Here is a 23,687-nt window from a genome sequence, read left to right on the forward strand (position 1 = left end):
AGGCAGGATATAACCCCACCCACTTTGCCAAAGCACAGCCCCCACACCACTGTGTGGGGGCTGTGTGCAGTGTGTGCAGTTCTGAAATACGGTGGCACTGGAGGATAATGGGTTCCTGGTAGTTTGACGTTTAATTCTTCTCAAGTCTTTTGCAGTTAATTTGCACCTTTTCTTCCCCATGCGGTTTTTGCGCCCCAGTTGACTATTCGCAACAAAACGTTTGAATGTCCGGTGGTCACACCTCAATAGTTTAGCTTTTTAAAGAGTGTCGCATCTGTCTGAAAGGCATTTTACATTTTTGGCTTTTCAGTGTCAGTTAAACATTTTTTTGGGCCCATTTTACCTGAGGTAATGAGGCTGCCTAATAATTATGCACAGCTTGATATATGGGGTTATTCACTTTCGCCACACCCTCCCTTATTACACAAATACATATCACCTGAAAATGATTAAATCCAATAAGCATTCAAGTTTATATGTTTTGGAGTTCGAAAATGTGAATAGAAACAATGATAAGATCAGAACACTCAATTGCCTAATAATTGTGCACGCAGTGTAGTCTACCCTAATGTTGATGTTATGCTGGCACAGTTCAACTGTCATTCAAACTGTACAATAGATTATTATGTATTTATTTTAGTCTTACAGACAATACCGTGTGGTGCCTGGCCTTCTTCCTGGAGTGGATTCTAGATACTGAAACAGAATCCCTTTGCCTGCCTGTGTCATTATAGCAGAACTGTATGCCGTGAACTGTATCCCTCGAGGGATTAGACATTACGCTGGATTTCAAGCAGTATTCCCTGAACTTTAGTACGCTTATCATACTGTATGTTTCTTTGTGAATGGCAATTTCATCTTGACTAGTATAGATTTTTACACCAGATAATGTGGTTTATCCATTACTGGGAGTTATGGAGCACAGCGAATTTTCGACCAACCATAGCGATGCCGTCTTGGTCCTCGATTCAGGGAAACAAGAGTCTCATAAAATGTCTGTGTCCAGTTGCAAGGAGTCAGTTTGAATTTAGAAAAAGCTCTGTTATTAAAATACATGTTTTGCTCCATGAAGCAATCCAACAATGTGTACGCTGCCATCTTGTCTATTTCAAGTCTTCTCAATGATCGAGACAGCCCTTACCGCAAAAATAGGCTCATTTTTTCATATGCAAATTCGTTTTTCTGGCAAACTGTTGTGGTAAATTTGAAGCAGTTTATGAACTTCTGACAAACAATTTTGGGAATCTTGTGGCGAACATTCTGTTTGCTGCAAACTCAGTATGAATATGCACATTAGATCAGGTTTTTGATTACTGTGTGTTAAACAACTTTGAAATGTATCTACAGCAACCAAATCGCATAACTTTTTAAATGAAGTCACTTCACAGAGAAAAAAAATGTATACTAAACAACATGTATTCAATGTCTTTAACAGACAAAAATAAATCCAATACAACTTGAAATCATCACCATGGTAATGAAGAAAAATAGCAAAGACTGGATATTTATCAAATCATTTTTTTTTGTGGCTACAACATTTAATTGTGAGAAATGTGAACACTGTGTGGATGTTGACCTTAGGATGTTTAAAGGGACAACTACAGAATTATTTACATGAGCCAAGTGATAACTGAGCAATATATTAACCAAGGGAAGTTTATAAGATAATGAACACAATTTTAAAAATTAAAACAAAAAAAATCAAACCCAGTTCAGAACTATTGACTTTTTGAGTGAACTTTGGCAATGGTTGGCCCTGTGAATTTTCTTCGTCCAATGCTTGTTGAATGCATGGACTGAAACAATCATAAAACAAAACAAAATTAGGATACTAAAAACAATTACTGAAAACAATTTATTTTGGCATCTTAAAATGTAGAAATTGAGTTATGCATAGTATGGCAATTCATTTTATTTTTCCCAAATGAATTAATGTTACAAAAAAAATGCTGTGTTTAAAACTAACCCAATTTTGTAATTCCAACAACAGGGAAAGCATGCGGTTTATTAGGCTACAGATTAAATAAATTATGAACTTCATAGGACGGTGAATGTGCAAGGTGATGAGCTTATTCTGGTGACATGGTGATCAATGCTTGGCTGCCGTTTGACACATAGAAATAATATTGCTCTTATCCATAATAATCTCAATGTTGGCTAGAGCATGTGCCAAGACCAGAGTGGGCACATTTACTTTCTGAATACACTGTATATAGGTTTCAGACCCGTTGATTTTTTTTTTTTACACACAGTAATGACAAGGTGACGACAGGTAATTTTTTGGGGCCAATTTATTACGAATATATATATATGTGTGTGTGTATATATATGTATGTGTGTGTGTGTGTGTGTGTGTGTGTGTATATATATATATATATGTATATGTATATTTATTTATTTATTTTTACAGACATTTTTAGACCCTTTACTATGAGACTCGAAATTAAGCTCAGGTGCATTACATTTCCATTGCTCATCCTTGAGATGTTTCTACAACTTGATTGGAGTCCACCTGTGGTCAATTAAATTGATTGTACATGATTGGGAAAGTCACACACCTGTTTATATAAGGTCCTACAGTTGACAGACAGTGCATGTCAGAGCAAAAACCAAGCCATGAGGTCAAAGGAATTGTTTGTAGAGCTCTGAGACAGGATTGGGTCGAGGATCTGGGGAAGGGTACCAAAACATTTCTACAGAACTGAAGGTCCCCAAGAACACAGTGGCCTCCATCATTCTTAAATGGAAGTTTGGAACCGCCAAGACTCTTCCTAGAGCTGGCTGCCCAGCCAAACTGAGCAATCGGGGGAGAAGGGCCTTGGTCCGGGAGGTGACCAAGAACCAAATGTTCACTCTGACAGAGCTGCAGAGTTCCTCTATGGATATGTGAGAACCTTCCAGAAGGACAACCATCTCTGTAGCACTCCACCAATCAGGCCTTTATGGTAGTGGCCAGACGGAAGCAATTACTCAGTAAAAGGCACATGGCAGCTCACTTGGAGTTTGCCAAAAGGCACTTAAAGGACTCTCAGACCACGAGAAACAAGATTCTCTGGTCTGATCAAGCCAAAATTGAAGTCTTTGACCTGAATGCCAAGCATCACGTCTGGAGGAAACCTGACAGCGTCCCTACGATGAAGCATGGTGGTGGCAGCATCATGCTGTGGGATTGTTTTTCAGCGGCGGGGACTGGGAAACTAGTCAGGATCGAGGCAAAGATGAACGGAGCAAAGTACAGTGAGATCCTTGATGAAAACCTGCTCCGGAGCGCTCAGGACACTATGCACACAGCCAAGACAATGCAGGAGTGTCTCAGGGACAACTCTCTGAATGTCCTTGAGTGGCCCAGCCAGAGCCCCGGCTTGAACCCGATCAAACATCTCTGGAGAGACCTGAAAATAGCTGTGCAGCGACACTCCCAATCCAACCTGACAGAGCTTGAGAGGATCTGCAGAGAAGAATGGGAAGAACTCCCCAAATACAGGTGTGCCAAGCTTGTAGCATCATACCCAAGAAGACTCAAGGCTGTAATTGCTGTCAAAAGTGCTTCAACAAAGTACTGAGTAAAGGCTCTGAATACTTATGTAAATAACAATCTGTAGAGTTAAATGCGATGGAAACCCATTTAACGTGTATTTTGTTTTTATTTGTACATGGGAATATAACGTCAAGTATTCACATGAATATTCACATGAAAATCTGTCGCAAATTGGATGGAAACCTACCTAATGTCTTGGAGTGTGCAGTTATGCGTAACAGATTTTGGAAGGCTGTTCCTTTCATTCAAGGTTTACAAGATGTCATCTAATTTCGCCATCAATCTGCCTATGCCTATCCACTATTTAAACTTACAGGCTGCAAGTAAATTAAGGACTTTCTGGTCTCATTGAAGCTGGGTCGAAATGTCTTCCTACCTATCTTGTAGACTGGTGTTGGGAGGACCACTGGCAGAAGTTTTAAAGCGATGTCATCTTGTGTATCTGGAGAGAATGTTTAGTGAATAACTTTGTTTCATCTGAGGCACCACCAGCAGGGTCATTTCAAACTATACCTGCACTTCAAAGAGAAGACCTTGGACCTGCTTCTCTCTGGACTGGTGAAGCAAAGTTTTTTGTCCTTGTAGACTGCGATCCAGTTATCAGTGTGTCAGTGAGCAGTCCGGGTTTAAAATGTAGAATTCCTGATTAATCTAGTAAAACAGACAATTACTTTTTACACATTTTTACAAACAAAAACTTAAATTGACAAAAACAATAGACAACTTAACATTTACATAGTGTACAAAATTTGTCATCACACTTTCTCAGATCCACATGTTCTCACCGTATTTACACCCAATGCTGTTTCTAATGCTTGTGAGACCCCCCTTATGACTTCAAATTGTGTTATGTTGTAGCCAAACAATTACTTTTCCATTGAAATGAATCACTAGTCTGGGTAACCCCTAACTCTTGAAGTCCTCCTGACTTCAGAGTCTGGAATGACTCTGATGTTGTCGGCACAATGCGTCAACAATACAATTATGTGCTTTTACTGGTTGGCTCTCCTGTGTCTTTCTCACTCAAACACCCACATCCACACACAGTCCCTGAGCACTGCCCCCTTCTATTACAATGGTATGATTTTCAAATCCAAACAATGAGAGGTCTCAACCCCGAGAGGAAAAAAACGAACATTTGAGAAAACCAATCAAACCCTATCGCACATTTTTATTGGCGAATATTGCATTAATAGACCAGTGGGGTCACAGCTCTCCCTGCGCTGTGAGTCACATGGGTCGCGTCAGCCAGGCTACTTAATCGCAACAGAATAAAATTAAAGTCTTACGTTTAATGCCTGGAGGATCCAGCAGACGCGGATTCTCTCAGACCATCTCAACTGTCTTGACCCCATTCTGTCTGGTCCACTGAGTCCTCTGGATCGCGGTCTCCTTCATGTTCTCCGCAACCTGGTTTGATGGCCAGATGTTGTTCGGCCACTTGGTCATCTAGGCTGACCTCTCACATTTGACTCTGTTGTGAGCACAAAGTATTCAATGTATTATAAATGTATTTTAACAATCAGTTTTCAAAATACACAACAAATCTTTCAACATGTACCTGGTCACAGTCCTATGTATTTGTGTGTGTGTTCCGAGGACCTCCCCTCGTGTATAAAAAAAAATAGGTGGCGTTTACAGAATACTGTAAACTTTGCTGGCTCAGGGATTCGAACCAGCAGCCTATTGTTTACTGGCCCAACGCTCTTAACCGTTAGGCTTAACCACTAGGGGGGGGATTTTAAGGGATAGTTTCTAAATTAAATATTTTGAGGGAAGGGTTGGTAAGCCAGGTCAAATGGTTGAACAAAGGCAAGGAGTGAGGAAAGAAAAAAATGTATAGGGGCAGCAGTACCTTCGGGGTTAGAAAGGCAGGCTGATATTCAAACCCCCGAGCTGCCTGCGAGGAAATCTGCATGGAGTGATCCGCAGCCAGAGGCTTACCAGCTACAATGTCTTTGTATACTACCTACTGCTGTTGTGCTCTTGAGCAAGGCACTTTACCCCTAAAGTGCCCATGAGCGGCTCTCAGCCTGTGATGTGTGTGTTGTGTGTCAGGTCGGTCACTGTGACAGAATATCTGTGCAAATGACCAGTAAAGCAAGTATGGATAAATGAAGACTATCTATGGTACAATAGCTGTGCATTTAATGTATCTAGTCCCAAAATGGCTGCATGGTTCTAAGAGGCTCTGGTGAAGTTAAGTCTTTCAAGTTGCCACTGGTATCTTATTTAGCCCACTAACTTAGCTAACGAGTGAAACCGTGTCCAAGACAGTCTAGAAGAAGTGTCAGACTTAGCTAGCTACCGTTACACTGACATAGCTAGATAGACAAATGTCGACCAAAACCGTACATTTAGTTACACTACCGTTCAAAAGTTTCGGGTCACTCTAGAAATGTCCTTCTTTTTGAAAGAAAAGCTTCTTTTTTTAATTTTTTTTAAATAATGTCAAGTTGATCAGAAATACAGTGTAGACATTGTTAATGTTGTAAATGACTATTGTAGCTGGAAACGGCTGATTAAAAAAAAATTATAATAATAATTAAAATGAGTATCTACATAGGCGTATAGAGGCCCATTATCAGCAAACATCACTCCTGTGTTCCAATGGCATGTTGTGTTAGCTAATCCAAGTTGTTCATTTTAAAAGGCTAATTGATCATTTAGGAAACCCTTTTGCAATTATGTTAGCACAGCTGAAAACTGTTGTCCTGATTTTAAAGAAGCAATAAAACTGGCCCTTTTAGATTAGTTGAGCATCAGCATTTGGGTTCGATTACAGGCTCTGAAACTCGTCAGTCTATTCTTTTTCTGAGAAATGAAGGCTATTACATGTGAGAAATTGCCAAGAAACTGAAGATCTGGTACAACGCTGTGTACTACTCCCTTCACAGAACAGTGCAAACTGGCTCTAACCAGAATAGAAAGAGGAGTGGGAGGCCCCGGTGCACAACTGAGCAAGAGGAAGTACATTAGTGTCTAGTTAGAGAAACAGACGCCGAACAAGTCCTCAACTGGCAGCTTCATTAAATAGTACCCGCAAAACACGAGTCTCAATGGCAACAGTGAAGAGGTGACTCCGGGATGCTGGCCTTCTTGTAAACTGTTTGCCACTAATGGCAAATGTTGCTGCCGCAGGTTTGCCACAGATTCAAATAGAAGAATCTTGAGAGAATTGTCTGCCAGAAAAAAACCTCTGGCGAACTGTTATTTTTGCCAATGATACACCACTAGTGGCAAACATTTAAAAACATATGGAAACATTTTGTGGCACACTATTTAGTTTGCAGCAAATTTGCCACAAACAGCAACAAATTCATTTTTGTAAGGGAGGTCTCTGTCATCATGAAGCACTTTGGGGTGGACAACCACCTGTCTCGATCAATGAGAAGACTTGAAATAGACAAGATGTCGGCAAAAATATTTGGGTAAATCACATTATATGGTGTAATAATCTGTAACTACAGTTCTGTGCACTTGTGTGTCTCTACACCAGAGACACACTCGGAAACACTGAACTTGTACTACATTGTTCATACAATTTTTTTTGTTTGTTGGTATGTTACTTTTACCATATAAAATTCTTGTTGAATACCCAGTTCTCTTGAGTTAACATTAAATAATGTACACTCCCCTGCATTTTTTTGGATATCTGAATGTCTAGCATCTATTTGACGCAGAGCCCTGTACAGCTTATAGAAATATTATGTGAACCCATAAAGGCAGACATATTTCGAAGACTGATAGAAAATCCATATTATCCATCTTTACAGTTGAAGTCGGAAGTTTACATACACTTAGGTTGGAGTCATTAAAACTCGTTTTTCAACCACTCCACAAATTTCTTGTTAACAAACTATAGTTTTGGCAAGTCGGTTAGGACATCTACTTTGTGCATGACACAAGTAATTTTTCCAACAATTGTTTAGACAGATTATTTGACTTATAATTCACCGTATCACAATTCCAGTGAGTCAGAAGTTTACATACACTAAGTTGACTGTGCCTTTAAAGAGCTTGGAAAATTATGTAATGGCTTTAGACACTTCTGTTAGGCTAATTGACATCATTTGAGTCAATTGGAGGTGACCTGTGGATGTATTTCAAGGCCTACCTTCAAACTCAGTGCCTCTTTGTTTGACATCATGGGAAAATTAAAAGAAATCAGCCAGGACCTCAGAAAAAGGTACCACGTTGATCTGTACAAACAGTAGTTCAAACACCATGGAACCACGCAACCATCATACCGCTCAGGAAGGAGACGCGTTCTGTCTCCTAGAGATGAATGTACTTTGGTGTGAAATGTGCAAATCAATCCCAGAACAACAGCAAAGGACCTTGTGAAGTTGCTGGAGGAAACAGGTACAAAAGTATCTATATCCACAGTAAAACGAGACCTATATCGACATAACCTGAAAGGCTACTCAGCAAGGAAGAAGCCACTACTCCAAAACCACCATTAAAAAAAGCCAGACTACAGTTTGCTACTGCACATGGGTACAAAGATCGTACTTTTTGTAGAAATGTCCTCTGGTCTGATGAAACAAAAATAGAACTGTTTGGACATAATGACCATCATTATGTTTGGAGGAAAAAGGGGGACGCTTGCAAGCTGAAGAACACCATCCCAACCGTGAAGCACGGGGGTGGCAGCATCATGTTGTGGGGTGCTTTGCTGCATTGGGGACTGGTGCTCTTCACAAAATAGATGGCATCATGAGGAATGAAAATCGTGGATATATTGAAGCAACATCTCAAGACATCAGTCAGGAAGTTAAAGCTTGGTCGCAAATGGGTCTTCCAAATGGATAATGACCCCAAGCATACTTCCAAAGTTGTGGCAAAATGGCTCAAGGACAACAAAGTCAAGGTATTGGAGTGGCCACAAAGCCCTGACTTAAATCCTATAGAATATTTGTGGGCAGAACTGAAAAAGCATGTTTGAGCAAGGAGGCCTACATACCTGACTCAGTTACACCAGATCTGTCAGGAGGAATGGGCCAAAATTCACCCAACTTATTGTGGGAAGCTTGTGGAATGCTACCCAAAACGTTTGACCCAAGTTAAACAATGTAAAGGCAATGCTACCAAATACTAATTGAGTGTATGTAAACTTCTGACCCACTGGGAATGTGATGAAAGAAATAAAAGCTGAAATAATTATCTCTACTATTATTCTGGCATTTCACATTCTTAAAATAAAGTGGTGATCCGAACTGACCTAAGACAGGGAAGTTTTACTAAGATTAATTGTCGGAATTGTGAAAAACTGAGTTTAAATGTATTTGGCTAGGGTGTATGTAAACTTCTGACTTCAACTGTATATTATGATGCTTTTACATCAAGGTTCTCCTCTCCAACCCTCTTCCTTGAGAGCTACTGTCCTGTATCTCAGTGTTTCTCAAACTCTATCCTGGGGCCCCCCCTGGGTAAACATTTTGGGTTATGCCCTAGTACTACACAGCTGATTTAAATAATCCATGCTTATGATGAGTTGGTTATTTGAATCAGCTGTGTAGTGCCAGGGCAAAAACAAAAATGGGTGTGCAGGACTAAGTTCGGGAAACCCTGCTGTAGGTTTTCACTCCAACCCTAATTTAGCACACCGGATTCTAATAATTAGCTGGTTGACAAACTGAAACAGGTTAGTTACAACCTACAGGAGGGTAGCTATCCAGGAACAGGGTTGGAGACCCCTGTTCTACATGCTTATGCTGAGCCACACTGGCTGCTTTAACACAGACAGCCCAATTCTGATCTTTTTTACACTAATTGGTCTTAATCTGGGGTTGGCGCCGACAGATAGGGCAGCCGTGCTTATAGCTCCTAAGCAACTTTGCACTATTTTGTTTTTTATGTGTTATTTCTTACATTATCAGCCCAGAATCTTTTGTGTGTTATTACATACAGCAGGGAAGAACATTTGGGTATCAGAGCAGCGGTAACTCACCAGCATTACGACCAGAAATTAGACTTTCCGGAATCGATCCTTTGTTCGTACCCCCCAGGGCAATTGAACGGCTTCCCTGTAGCTCAGTTGGTAGAGCATGGTGTTTGCAACGCCAGGGTTGTGGGTTCGATTCCCATGGAGGGCCAGTACAAAAAAATTACAAATAAATGTATGAAATGTATGCACTCACTACTGTAAGTCGCTCTGGATAAGAGCGTCTGCTAAATGACTAAAATGTAAATGTAATTCCACAGGCTGATCCAAAACACGGCCGGCAGAGAGGAGGTATTCGGAGTATACTTCTTGTCTGAATCAGGAAGCGGGCACACCACCCACCGCTTCTAAGTATATTGCTCGCCTATGTTCAGTCTCTGGATAATGAAGTTGACGAGCTTAGAGCAAGGATCTCCTTCCAGAGACACATCAGGGATTGTAACATACTCTGTTTCCCGGAAACATAGCTCTCTCGGGATATACTATCTTCGTCCATATAGCCAGCTTGGTTCTCAGTTCATCGCGCAGACAGGAATAAATATCTTCCTGGGAAGAAGGGTGGGGGTGTATGTTTCATGATTAACTACTCATGGTGTGATTGTGTTAACATACTGAAACTCAAGTCCTTTTGTTCAGCCCACCTAGAATACCTCACAATCAAATGCCGACCGTATTACCTCCCAATATAATTCGCTTTGGTTATAGTCACAGCCGTGTATATTCCCCCTCAAGCCGATACCACGACAGCCCTCAAAGAACTTCACTGGACATTATGCAAACTGGAAACCACATATCCTGAGGCTGCATTTATTGTAGCTGGGGATTTTAACAGAGCACGTTTGTGGAAAACGCTACCGAATTTCTATCAACACATTGACTGTAATACTCACGCTGCTAAAACACTCGACCACTGCTACTGTCCGATTTCAAAAATGCTTTACGGCGAAAGCATAACATTAAGATTATGTTAGGACAGCGCCTAGACAAGAAAAACCACACAGCCATTTTCCAAGCAAGGAGAGGCGTCACAAAAAACAGAAATATAGCTCAAATTAATCACTAACCTTTGATGATCTTCATCAGATGGCACTCATAGGACTTCATGTTACACAATACATGTATGTTTTGCTCGATAAAGTTCATATTTATATCCATAAACCCCATTTTACATTGGCGTGTAATGTTCAGAAATGTTTTGCCTCCCAAAACTTCTGGTGAATGAGCACATCAATTTACAGAAATACTCATCATAAACGTTGATAAAATATACAACTGTTATTCAAAGATTTATAGATAGACTTCTCCTTAATGCAACCGCTGTGTCAGATTTCAAAAAAGCTTTACGGCGAAAGCAAACTTTGCAATAATCTGAGTACGCTCTGACACCAAAAGAAGCCATACAGATACCCGCCATTTTGGAGTCAACAGAAGTCACAAATAACATTATAAATATTCACTTACCTTTGATGATCTTCATCGGAATGCACTCCCAGGAATCCCAGTTCTATAATAAATGTTCGTTTTGTTCGATAAAGTTCATCTTTATGTCCAAATACCTCCATTTTGTTTGTGTGTTCAGTAGAGTGATCCAAATGCACTGTGCTCGCGCAGTTAGTTCAGACGAAAAGTCAAAGTTATATTACAATTCGTAGAAACATGTCAAACGATGTATAGAATCAATCTTTAGGATGTTTATATCATAAATCTTCCATAATATTCCAACCGGACGATTCCTTTGTCTTCATAAATGAAAATTAACACACCCAACTCTCACGGGAGCGCGCGAGATTGAGCTCATGTCATTTTCTCAGTCATCTGACTCCATATGCTCTTATTCTCTACCAATTCACAGTAGAAGCATGAAACAACGTTCTAAAGACTGTTGACATCTAGTGGAAGCCGTAGGAAGTGCAAAATGACCCCATTGACACTGTGTATTAGATAGGCAATCACTTGAAAAACTACAAACCTCAGATTTCCACACTTCCTGGTTGGATTTCTTCTCAGATTGTTGCCTGCCGTATGAGTTCTGTTATACTCACAGACATCATTCAAACGGTTTTAGAAACTTCAGAGTGTTTTCTATCCAAATCTACTAATAATATGCATATCCTACCTTCTGGGCCTGAGTAGCAGGCAGTTTACTACAGGCACGCGTTTCATCCGGACGTCAAAATACTGCCCCCTACCCCAATGAAGTTAAGAGATCTTAAAACACACCTTTTTAGGTTTGCTTAACATTAGGGTGATTTTTAGTTGTTCAGTTTGTATCATTCTTTAGTTTATTTTATGTTTGTGTAGTAAATATTTAACATTTTATTTTCATTTTTTTTTTTTTGTTCCTGCATTGCATTGCATTGCATGTCTGAAATGTGCTATAAATACAGCTTGATTTGATCCAGTGTGTTTTGTGTGGGAAACAGCAGCGGCAGCAGAGATCACAACCAACTCAGAGGCGCATCCTCGCAAGACTTCCGGGAACACTAGCAAAACAGACCCATCAGACCACGCTGGGGTTAGTGAAGTCAATGCGAGAAGGGAAAAACTCTTCCTTAATTGTACATTTTCTCTAAATTGAAAGGCACAACCTTACACTACATGGCCAAAAGTATGTGGACACCTGCTCGTCGAACATTTCATTCCAAAGTCATCGGCATTAATATGGAGTTGGTCCCCCTTTGCTGTTATAACAGCCTCCACTCTTCTGGGAAGGATTTTCACGAGATCTTGGAACATTGCTGCAGGGACTTAGCCACGAGCATTAGTGAAGTCGGGCACTGATGTTGGGCGATTAGGCTTGGCTCGCAGTCGGCGTTCCAATTCATCCCATAAGTGTTTGATGGGGTGGAGGTCAGAGCTCTGTGCAGGCCAGTCAAGTTCTTCCACACCAATCTCAACAAACTATTTCTGTATAGACTGCGTTGTGCACGGGGGGCATTGTCATGCTGAAACAGCAAAGGGTCTTCTCCGAACTTTGAAGCACAAAATCATCTAAAATGTCATTGTATGCTGTAGCGTTAAGATTTCTCTTCACTGGAACTAAGGGGCCTAGCCCGAACCATGGAAAACAGCCCCAGACCATTATTCCTCCTCCACCAAACTTTACAGTTGGTACTATGCATTGGGGCAGGTAGCGTTCTACTAACATCTGCCAAATCCAGATTTGTCCGTCGAACTGCCAGATGGTGAAGCATAATTCATCACTCCAGAGAACGCATTCCACTGCTCGAGTCGAAGGGCAAGCTTTAAACCACTCCAGCTGACGCTTGGCATTGCGCATGGTGATCTTAGGCTTGTGTGTGCGGCTGCTCACCCATGAAAACCCATTTCATGAAGCTCCCGACTAACAGTTATTGTGCTGATGTTGCTTCCAGAGGCAGTTTGGAACTCGTTAGTGAGTGTTGCAAATTAGGACATACATTTTTATGCGCTTCAGCACTCGACGATCCCGTTCTGTGTGCTAGTGTGGCCTACCACTTCGCGGCTGAGACGTTGTTGAAATTTGACAAACTGATGTGTTGGAAAGGTGGCATCCTATGACGGTGCCATGTTGAAAGTCATTGAGCTCTTCAGTATGGCCATTCTACTGCCAATGTTTGTCTATGGATATTGCCTGGCTGTGTGCTGGATTTGATACACCTGTCAACAAAGGTGTGAGACAAGCATGAGCTTTGCTAGCTAATGTTGCGATGACATCACCTACAAGTGTAAATAAGGGATTTCTATTGGAGAAGCAGTTTTAGCCTGTTTATTTTTATTATATATATATTTTTAGGGAGCATATCAGCTTTAATATTGCAGATACATTGTGGCTTCTATCAATGTAATTGTCTGCATCATTTCCCCAAAAAATGTGTAAAAGTGTTTTTAAAAAAGTATAATTCTAACATATTTTCCTTCTTTATAATTTTCTCCTAACCCTACCACCCCTTCCCTAATTGGAGTAAACTAATTGACAACAAACAATACTTCCATTTCCAGCTTTAACATACTACATACATTTCACGAACAGTATATTTTACATGAATTATCTTCTGTTTGTTTTTAGTCCCAGCCTTCAGCTACCCTGTCTTTTGCTTTTACTGTCAGTAGCACAACAGTCTCAGAAATCCCAGACCGAGGGCAACACCACTTCTAATGTCGATATTTTTTGGGGGGGGTGGTTGCTCTTCAGACAGAGAACTCCGAAACAATCACGATTTTAGGTAGGAGGGGGTTAAAAATAATCCCCTCGGAAACATTACGGAGGTAGACACAAGCTTGATACGCAAACGTCAATGGTGCAAACAAACGACTTACTTTGCGAAATACACTAATTGAAAATATCCTCTGCGAGCTCCATCTAGCTACAGTAGCTACCGGAAATATTTACGGCAGGACGTCAATGGATAGAGCTCTGGACGAGTTTTCGGCGCACGTCCCAACTCTGCCCTTTCCTCTTTGCCAAACTTACTTTGTACAGACAGACGTGTATGCTGAAACATTGGCACATTGTGGGAGGTAGTCTGTATAGCGAGACTAGTACCACAGCTTGGTTTTGTGTGTGTGTGTGTGTGTGTGTGTGTGTTAACGGTGTGTGGGTTAACATTATTTCTGTGTGTGCCTCTCTCTCGCTCTATGTATTTTTCTCTAGTTGGGGGGAGGCTGTGAGCTTGCTATGATGTGTGACATCATCTTTGCTGGAGAGAAGGCTCAGTTTGGACAGCCTGAGATCCTTTTGGGAACAATCCCAGGTACCACTAATCCCTGATCTATGTGGATTGAAAATAGTTCAGTCTGTCTGTAGATTAACTGTACTGTGCGTAGGTGCTGGTGGTACTCAGAGACTGACAAGGGCAGTGGGGAAATCTCTCGCCATGGAGATGGTACTGACTGGAGACAGGATCACAGCACAGGAGGCTAAGCAGTCAGGTATCACACACACAAACCTCACATTATACATGCAAAGGAGGGTAAACAGTCAGGTAACTCACAGACACATACACAGAAGGTTAAACAGTCAGGTAACTTGCACGTAAGCACACACACACAGGAGGCTAAGTAGTCAGATAACACGCACAAACCTCACATTATACACACACTTACCATGCTCTCTCTCTTAGGTCTGGTGAGTAAGATCTGTCCAGTTGACCAATTGGTGTCAGAAGCTATTAAATGTGGGGAGAAGATTGCTGCCAACTCCAAGATCGTGTCTGCCATGGCTAAAGAGGCCGTCAACGCAGGTTAGAGAGCTGATCTGATTTTTACATATTTAATAAACCCTTGCTCTGACCCTACAATGATATGTGAGATGTTTAGCTATTTCATGTTTTGTGAACTTGATTAAAAAAATATATATATATAAATGTATGAATTATCTCAGTATTTTATTGCTTTAGTTGTATTGATTAATGCAAGATTTAACATGTGTGTTGGTGTGTAGCCTACGAGCTAACGCTGGCTGAAGGGAATCGTCTGGAAAAGAGGTTATTTCACTCTACCTTCGCCACGGTCAGTCAATCTACTGATGTTCTCTTATTCAGATCAACTGTTTTCTTAGGAAGCTCCTTTTGGCATAACCTGGTCGTACATGCCACCGTTTCTCAGGTGTGTTCTGTGTGTACTCACTGACATTGTGTTTCCTACAACAGGAGGATCGTAAGGAGGGCATGACCGCGTTTGTGGAAAAGAGAAAGGCCAATTTCAAGGACCAGTAGAGGAGCGAACACAAAACCCAACAGACCAGGATGTGAATCTCCAATCCAAGGGTTCCTGAAGGCTGTATCCTTACTTGATATCTTGACTCATGACTCTGATGTTGGCTTAGATGAGATTTAAGTAATCTGAATTGGAGATTATTGTGAAGATCAGACTTTTACATGTAGACCTTAAGTTAGGAATTAGCCCTGAATGACACCCGGACAGACAATTTAACAGACGCTCTTATCCAGAGCGATTTACTTGCCTTATCACGGTTTTATACCCTGTATGCAGACTGTGTTGTATGCTGTATGTGTGCAGTACAGTATAGTGTGTTTGTATGAAATATGTTTTAGGTCATCGTCCATCATAGAAAAACAAATATCTTGTTGGGAGTAAATGGTAGAGGCCAAGCGATATCAGTCACAACCGCCAACACACACTAACACAGCCTTTTCACTGTCCAACTGAATCTCACATTTTCTAGAAAATAAATTTTTCCTGTGTACATTGTGCAAATAAAGCCGTAACAATGTATGTATCTGTCCATTTGAGTTATTCAATCAGTCATATTGTAGGCATTAAGAAGAATAAAGCTAAAATTCCTGTGTAAGATGCATTTTCAGTGGAGATCCATTTAGCATGCTTTTTAGTCCAGCAGTAGGTCTAATCTAGGTCCAGGAAACCAGCTCACAATGATCAGGTTTAATGTAACAATACCTTAATCTGTGTTTGGTGATAGACAGCTGTTAGTTTGATGAAATGTATATTGGGAAATTACCACTAAATTTAATAGATGGAAGCGATGATATGATCTGTTTTGTTTCGTTGAGTTGTTTCTTTCTCATGCAGTAACTGGAGGCAGCACATCCTATGCCCATCATATAAAATCATTAACATGTACTATTGATTCTTACACAATAATTCAACACTAGATGGTGTTATTACACTACTATTCATCTGGGCAGTATTGATGCTTCACATATTGTTTTATATAGGCTCCTGTTGATTGCAATACAAGGGGGGTAATCTCTACCATGTTCTCATCTAATTTAAACAGCTACAGAAAGTCTGAGGTGGAACTGGCATAGCTTGTAGGCCCATAGCGTAGCATGTCCCTCCCTCAGACATTTTAAGAGAGCATTGTCTAGCCAAGGACACGACAACATTGTGTCTTAAACAAAGGATTTGATAGGCCTATGAATTCTACCATGTATTCTGATCCCATCGCAGTAAGTTGATTGGTCAAGGTGAAAGGCAATAGGGAAGCATATGTTTTAGACCTAGTGCTTATTTGACTCATTATGTACCTGGCCTTGTTTGACAGCATTATTTGAAAGGATTTATGGTTAGTTTAAGAGTTGGGGAAAACAGGGCAGCAGGCATCACTCATGAGATATGCAGTTGAAGATTTTACACAGGGCCCATCGGGTATAAGTGCAGCAGTGCAGTTGACAGGATAACTTGGATACAATGTTGCATAAATTAATATTACTATTGTGATCCATAATTGCCATGGAAATTTGGAATGTCCAGTCGATTCGCATTATAGGTAATGTAGTCATTTTACAGATTCAAAATCGGCCTACTAACACTTACATAATTTGCATTATGACAGGTGAATCTTCCGTAGTAACCATGCCATTCCAAAACACAAAAACCAGGGGGAAAAATAAATACAAAACACAGCGGAATATAAATGCCAGTGGCATTTACCGAACAGGGAGCTGATGGCTAGTAAGGGACCTAATGTCTCCTCCTGCCAACTCTCTTCCTGCGTCTCACGGTCCGAGTGGCTCTAAGCATCCTGCGGACTGGGCGAGAAGTGGATAGTCTGTGTCTGGGCATGATTATAGTTATACCCACTCAGCGTCTGGGACCATGCTTTTATAGGCTTTGACTTGGGAGCAAAATTACATCATAATGGCATTGACATGACACAATAGCGTGAACCATGGTAGAAATAATCACGCAGGGCTTTATGTAATGGTAATTTGGAATGTCAAATCAATGAGCATTATGGGTAAAAAGTACAAAACACAGCAGACTATAAAGTTGACAGAATGTAAGAGGACGACGGGCTTCTTTTGAGCCTAAAATGAAGAAAATTGGCACAAGATTGTAGTAGACCCTCCCGCAGCTTAGAGAAGGCTTAGCATATATTATTGATATTAAGGTATGAACATACATTAGCTTTTTTACAGAATACATTTTCACATTTAGAGATGTGAAAATCTCCTTTCTCCTGAAATGTGCAATCGTACACCATTTCCCACAAAACTAAAAGCATTGGACTGGTGGATGCATGGGTTTCCGCCACACTTGTTTTATCAGCAATTTCCTTTCAAAATATTGAAGGGAAGTGAACAAGTGCACACTTTGGGAGGAATGAGAGAATTGGGACATAACCAGGGTCATCCATGGGCCAAGGAAGTTGGCATTAGCTGAGGATAACATGTACATTTGCACATTGATTAATGCAATACATTGCAAATGCAAATTAGCAAAACAGTAGGCTAGACCTTAATGTGGACAAGTTTAAAAATTCACAAAGACACGGCGGTTGGAAGCAAAAATCTCAAATTTGGACTCATCAGACCAAAGGACAGATTTCCACCGGCCTAATGTCCATTGCTCGTGTTTCTTGGCCCATGCAAGTCTCTTCTTATTGGTGTCCTTTAGTAGTGGTTTCTTTGCAGCAATTCGATCATGAATCAGGTACCTCCACCACACTCACCCCTCTCTCCAGAGCTTTTGCTCGCCTCCAGCACACACGCACTGCTGGGGTGAGTGACTCTGAACTTACAATGGCTAGCCCCAAGTCATTATGTATATATATTTTTTTTTCTTGTGCATTTTGCTATTTGCCTCATGAGTCATGCATACTTTGTTGACTACAAACTTTCTTTACCCAACTGTGGGACAGACTATGTTTGTTCCCACACTCGGGACTCTGACTCTCTATTGGTTACACAGACTTTTGGCCTCCCATCCTATTCTAACCACCTCTCGCTGGCTTTGTATTCATGTTACCTGATGAAATTGCTGTACAATAGGATTGTGTTGCCATCTAATGCACATTCAGATGTCATAAATCAACACCGCAGAGCTCTCCCTGTACTATGCCGTGCCTTGATTGTATTACTGTTGATGATATCTGGAAATGTGCATGTACACCCTGGCCCACCTACTGTTGCTAGGCCCAATTCTGACTTGTGCTCTGATATCTGCTTCACTGATTTCTGCTCTCGTAAAAGCCTGGGTTTTCTGCATGTTAACACTAGAAGCTTATTACCTAAAATGGATCAATTGAAAGTGTGGGTTCACAGCTCCAATCCAGATGTGTTGGTTATTACTGAGACGTGGTTAAGGAAGAGTGTTTTGAATAATGATTGATGTTAACCTTCCCGGTTATAACCTTTTTCGGCAAGACAGATTTTCCAAAGGTAGGGGAGTGGCAATCTTTACCAAGGATCACGTTCAGTGCTCGATTGTCTCTACCAAGTCTGTACCCAAACAATTTGATTTGCTAGTTTTAAGCATTAAACTTTCAAATAGCTCTTTGTTGACTGTTTCTGGGTGCTATCGTCCTCCATCAGCACCGGCCAGTACCCTATCTGCCCTAAGCTCTCTCCTGGCCCCTTACACTAGCTCTGAATTTGTCCTGCTAGGTGACCTAAACTGGGACATGCTTAAACCACCTGACCAAGTCCTAAAAAAACGGGATTCCTAAATCTTTCTCAGATTATCACCAATCCCACAAGATATGACTCCAAACACCCAGAAAAGGCTATTCTCCTCGATGTTATCCTCACAAATAATCCTGATAGGTATCAGTCTGGTGTTTTCTGTAATGACCTTAGTGATCACTGTTTTACAGCCTGTGTTCTTAATGGCTGCTCAGTGAAACGACCTGTCCTGATTTGTCATAGACGCTTGCTAAAAACTTTAATGAGCAAGCCTTCCTTCATGAACTGGCCTCTGTAAATTGGTATAGAATCAGCTTGACCTGTCCTGCTTTTTTCTACTATATTATTGACTGTATGTTTGTTTTACTCCATGTGTAACTCTGTGTTGTTGTATGTGTCAAACTGCTTTGCTTTATCTTGGCCAGGTCGCAATTGTAAATGAGATCTTGTTCTCAACTTGCCTACCTGGTTAAATAAAGATTAAATAAAAAATAAATATAAAATGAAAGCCTGATTCACTCAGTCTCCTCTGAACAGTTCATGTTGAGATGTGTCTGTTACTTGAACTCTGTGAAGCATTTATTTGGGCTGCAATTTCTGGGGCTGGTAACTCTTATGAATTCATCCTCTGCAAATCAAATAAAATTTGATTTGTGACATGCACTGAATAGAACAGGTGTGGACCTTTCCGTGAAATGCTTACTTTCAAGCCCTTAATCAACAATGCAGTTTTAAGAAAAATAAGTGTTAAGTAAAAAATAGATAAAAAATGGAATAACAAATTATTAAAGAGCAGCAGTAAAATAACTGTAGAAAGGCTATATACAGGGGGTACCAGTACAGAGTCAATGTGCGGGGGCACCGGTTAGTCGAGGTAATAGAGGTAATATGTACATTTAGGTAGAGTTATTAAAGTGACTATGCATTGATAATAAACAGAGAGTAGCAGCAGCATAAAAGAGGGGGGCGACAATGCAAATAGTCTGGGTAGCCATTTGATTAGCTGATCAGGAGTCTTATGGCTTGGGGGTAGAAGCTGTTAAGAAGCCTTTTGGACCTAGACTTGGTGCTCTGGTACTGCTTGCTGTGTGGTAGCAGAGAGAACACTCTATGACTAGAGTGGCTGGAGTCTTTGACAACTTTTAGGGCGTTCCTCTGACACCGCCTGGTGTAGAGGTACTGGAAGGCAGAAACTTGGCCCCAATGATGTACTGGGCCGTACGCACTACCCTCTGTAGTGCCTTGCGGTCCGAGGCCGAGCATTTGCCATACCAGGTAGTGATGCACCCAGTCAGGATGCTCTCGATGATGCAGCTGTAGAACTTTTTGAGGATCTGAGGACCCATGCCAAATCTTTTCAGTCTCCTGAGGGAGAATAGGTTTTGTCGTGCCCTCTGTCTTGGTGTGTTTGGACCATGATAGTTTGTTGGTGATGTGGACACCAAGGAACTTAAAGCTCTTAACCTGCTCCACTACAGCCTCGTCGATTAGAATGGGGCGTGCTCGGTCCTCCTTTTCCTGTAGTCCACAATCGTCTCCTTTGTCTTGATCACGTTGAGGGAGCGGTTGGTATCCTGGCACCACACGTCCAGGTGTCTGACCTCCTCCCTATAGGCTGTCTCATCAATGTCGGTGATCAGGCATATCACTGTTGAGTCATTGGCAAACTTAATGATGGTGTTGGAGTCGCGCCTGGCCATGTAGTCATGAGTGAACAGGGAGTAGTACAGGAGGGGACTGAGCACGCACCACTGAGGGGTCCCTGTGTTGAGGATCAGTGTATTGTTACCTACCCTTACCACCTGGGGGCAGCCCGTCAGGAAGTCCAGGATCAAGTTGCAGAGGAAGGTGTTTAGTCCCAGGGTCCTTAGCTTAGTGATGAGCTCTCTGTGTGTGGAGTAAATGTGGTCTAGAGTTTTTTTTACCTCTGGTTGCACATTTAACATGCTGGTAGAAATTAGGTAAAACAGATTTAACCTCTCTAGGGTAGGGGGCAGTATTTTCACATCCGGATAAAAACGTACCCGATTTAATCTGGTTATTACTACTGCCCAGAAACTAGAATATGCATATACTTATTGGCTTTGGATAGAAAAGACCCTAAAGTTTCTAAAACTGTTTGAATGGTGTCTGTGAGTATAACAGAACTCATATGGCAGGCAAAAACCTGAGAAGATTCTGTACAGGAAGTTCCCTCTCTGACCATTTCTTGGCCTTCTACACTCTCTTTATTGAAAACTGAGGATCTCTGCTGTAACGTGACACTTCCTACGGCTCCCATAGGCTCTCAGAAGGCGGCAGAACGTTGAATGATGACTTTGCAGGCCATGGCTGAAAAACAGTAGCGCATTTGGTAAGTGGTCAATCTGAGAACAATGAGACTGGTGCGCGTGTGCACAAGACGAGGCCATTTTCAACTTTGAGTCTTTGAACGAAAACGGGGTTTCCCGGTCGGAATATTATCGCTTTTTTACGAGAAAAATTGCATAAAATTTGATTTTAAACAGCGTTTGACATGCTTCGAAGTACGGTAATGGAATATTTAGACATTTTTTGTCACAATATGCGCCGGCGCGTCACCGTTCGGATAGTGTCTTGAACGCAAGAACAAAACAGAGGATATTTGAACATAACTATGGATTATTTTGAACCAAAACAACATTTGTGGATTAAGTAGAAGTCCTGGGAGTGCATTCTGACGAAGAACAGCAAAGGTAATCCAATTTTTCTTATAGTAAATCTGAGTTTGGTGAGTGCCAAACTTGGTGGGTGTCAAAATAGCTAGCCCGTGATGGCGAGCTATCTACTCAGAATATTGCAAAATGTGCTTTTGCCGAAAAGCTATTTTAAAATCGGACATAGCGATTGCATAAAGGAGTTCTGTATCTATAATTCTTAAAATAATTTTTTGTGAACGTTTATCGTGAGTTATTTAGTAAATTCACCGGAAGTTTGCGGTGGGTATGCTAGTTCTGAACGTCACATGCTAATGTAAAAAGCTGTTTTTTGATATAAATATGAACTTGATTGAACAAAACATGCATGTATTGTATAACATAATGTCCTAGAAGTGTCATCTGATGAAGGTCATCAAAGGTTAGTGCTGCATTTAGCTGTGGTTTTGGTTTTTGTGACATTATATGCTAGCTTGAAAAATGGGTGTCTGATTATTTCTGGCTGGGTACTCTGCTGACATAATCTAATGTTTTGCTTTCGCTGTAAAGCCTTTTTGAAATCGGACAGTGTGGTTAGATTAACGAGAGTCTTGTCTTTAAAATGCTGTAAAATAGTCATATGTTTGAAAAATGGAAGTTTTCGGATTTTAGAGGAATTTGTATTTCGCGCCACGCCCATCATTGGATATTGGAGCAGGTGTTCCGCTAGCGGAACATCTAGATGTAAGAGGTTAATAATGGTTTATTATGGGACTTTAAAATAAAGTGCTACCCTAGGCTGTTGCTGGGCACAGCACAGGCAGTGTGGTCCCCTGGTCCCAGTGATGCTAGGCTTCGCGGCACATATATCTCAGCTGCTGCTGTAGCAGGTCAAGTGTAATGGACGTAAGGAGTAAACTGAGAGAGACAAATACTGACACATGTTCTGCCAGTTTATTGATATTTTGGCGATATATTATATACTGCTCAAAAAAATAAAGGGAACACTTAAACAACACAATGTAACTCCAAGTCAATCACACTTCTGTGAAATCAAACTGTCCACTTAGGAAGCAACACTGATTGACAATAAATGTCACATGCTGTTGTGCAAATGGAATAGACAACAGGTGTAAATTATAGGCAATAAGCAAGACACCCCCAATAAAGGAGTGGTTCTGCAGGTAGAGACCACAGACCACTTCTCAGTTCCTATGCTTCCTGGCTGATGTTTTGGTCACTTTTGAATGCTGGCGGTGCTTTCACTCTAGTGGTAGCATGAGACGGAGTCTACAACCCACACAAGTGGCTCAGGTAGTGCAGCTCATCCAGGATGGCACATCAATGCGAGCTGTGGCAAGAAGGTTTGCTGTGTCTGTCAGCGTAGTGTCCAGAGCATGGAGGCGGTACCAGGAGACAGGCCAGTACATCAGGAGACATGGAGGAGGCCGTAGGAGGGCAACAACCCAGCAGCAGGACCGCTACCTCCGCCTTTGTGCAAGGAGGAGCAGGAGGAGCACTGCCAGAGCCCTGCAAAATGACCTTCAGCAGGCCACAAATGTGCATGTGTCTGCTCAAACGGTCAGAAACAGACTCCATGAAGGTGGTATGAGGGCCCGACGTCCACAGGTGGGGGTTGTGCTTACAGCCCAACACCGTGCAGGACGTTTGGCATTTGCCAGAGAACACCAAGATTAGCAAATTTGCCACTGGCGCCCTGTGCTCTTCACAGATGAAAGCAGGTTCACACTGAGCACGTGACAGACATGACAGAGTCTGGAGACGCCGTGGAGAACGTTCTGCTGCCTGCAACATCCTCCAGCATGACCGGTTTGGCGGTGGGTCAGTCATGGTGTGGGGTGGCATTTCTTTGGGGGGCCGCACAGCCCTCCATGTGCTCGCCAGAGGTAGCCTGACTGCCATTAGGTACTGAGATGAGATCCTCAGACCCCTTGTGAGACCATATGCTGGTGCGGTTGGCCCTAGGTTCCTCCTAATGCAAGATAATGCTAGACCTCATGTGGCTGGAGTGTGTCAGCAGTTCCTGCAAGAGGAAGGCATTGATGCTATGGACTGGCCCGCCCGTTCCCCAGACCTGAATCCAATTGAGCACATCTGGGACATCATGTCTCGCTCCATCCACCAACGCCAAAATGCACCACAGACTGTCCAGGAGTTGG

The 23,687-nt window shown here is 41.6% G+C and overlaps 1 protein-coding gene across 1 annotated transcript in view; it reads left to right on the plus strand.

The window, feature by feature from the left end:
- echs1 (enoyl CoA hydratase, short chain, 1, mitochondrial) overlaps window positions 1-15,701 on the plus strand; it is a 32,618-nt gene extending 16,917 nt beyond the window's left edge. Inside the window, exons 4-8 of the mRNA XM_029753357.1 lie at window positions 14,119-14,218; window positions 14,292-14,396; window positions 14,588-14,707; window positions 14,908-14,975; window positions 15,116-15,701. Coding sequence (XP_029609217.1) covers window positions 14,119-14,218; window positions 14,292-14,396; window positions 14,588-14,707; window positions 14,908-14,975; window positions 15,116-15,181 — 459 coding nt within the window. The 3' untranslated portion in view covers window positions 15,182-15,701. The remainder of the gene's footprint in view (window positions 1-14,118; window positions 14,219-14,291; window positions 14,397-14,587; window positions 14,708-14,907; window positions 14,976-15,115) is intronic.
- The last annotated feature ends 7,986 nt before the right edge of the window (window positions 15,702-23,687 follow it).

This window comes from Salmo trutta, chromosome 5 (genome assembly GCF_901001165.1).
Source record: "Salmo trutta chromosome 5, fSalTru1.1, whole genome shotgun sequence".
Taxonomy (NCBI): domain Eukaryota; kingdom Metazoa; phylum Chordata; class Actinopteri; order Salmoniformes; family Salmonidae; genus Salmo; species Salmo trutta.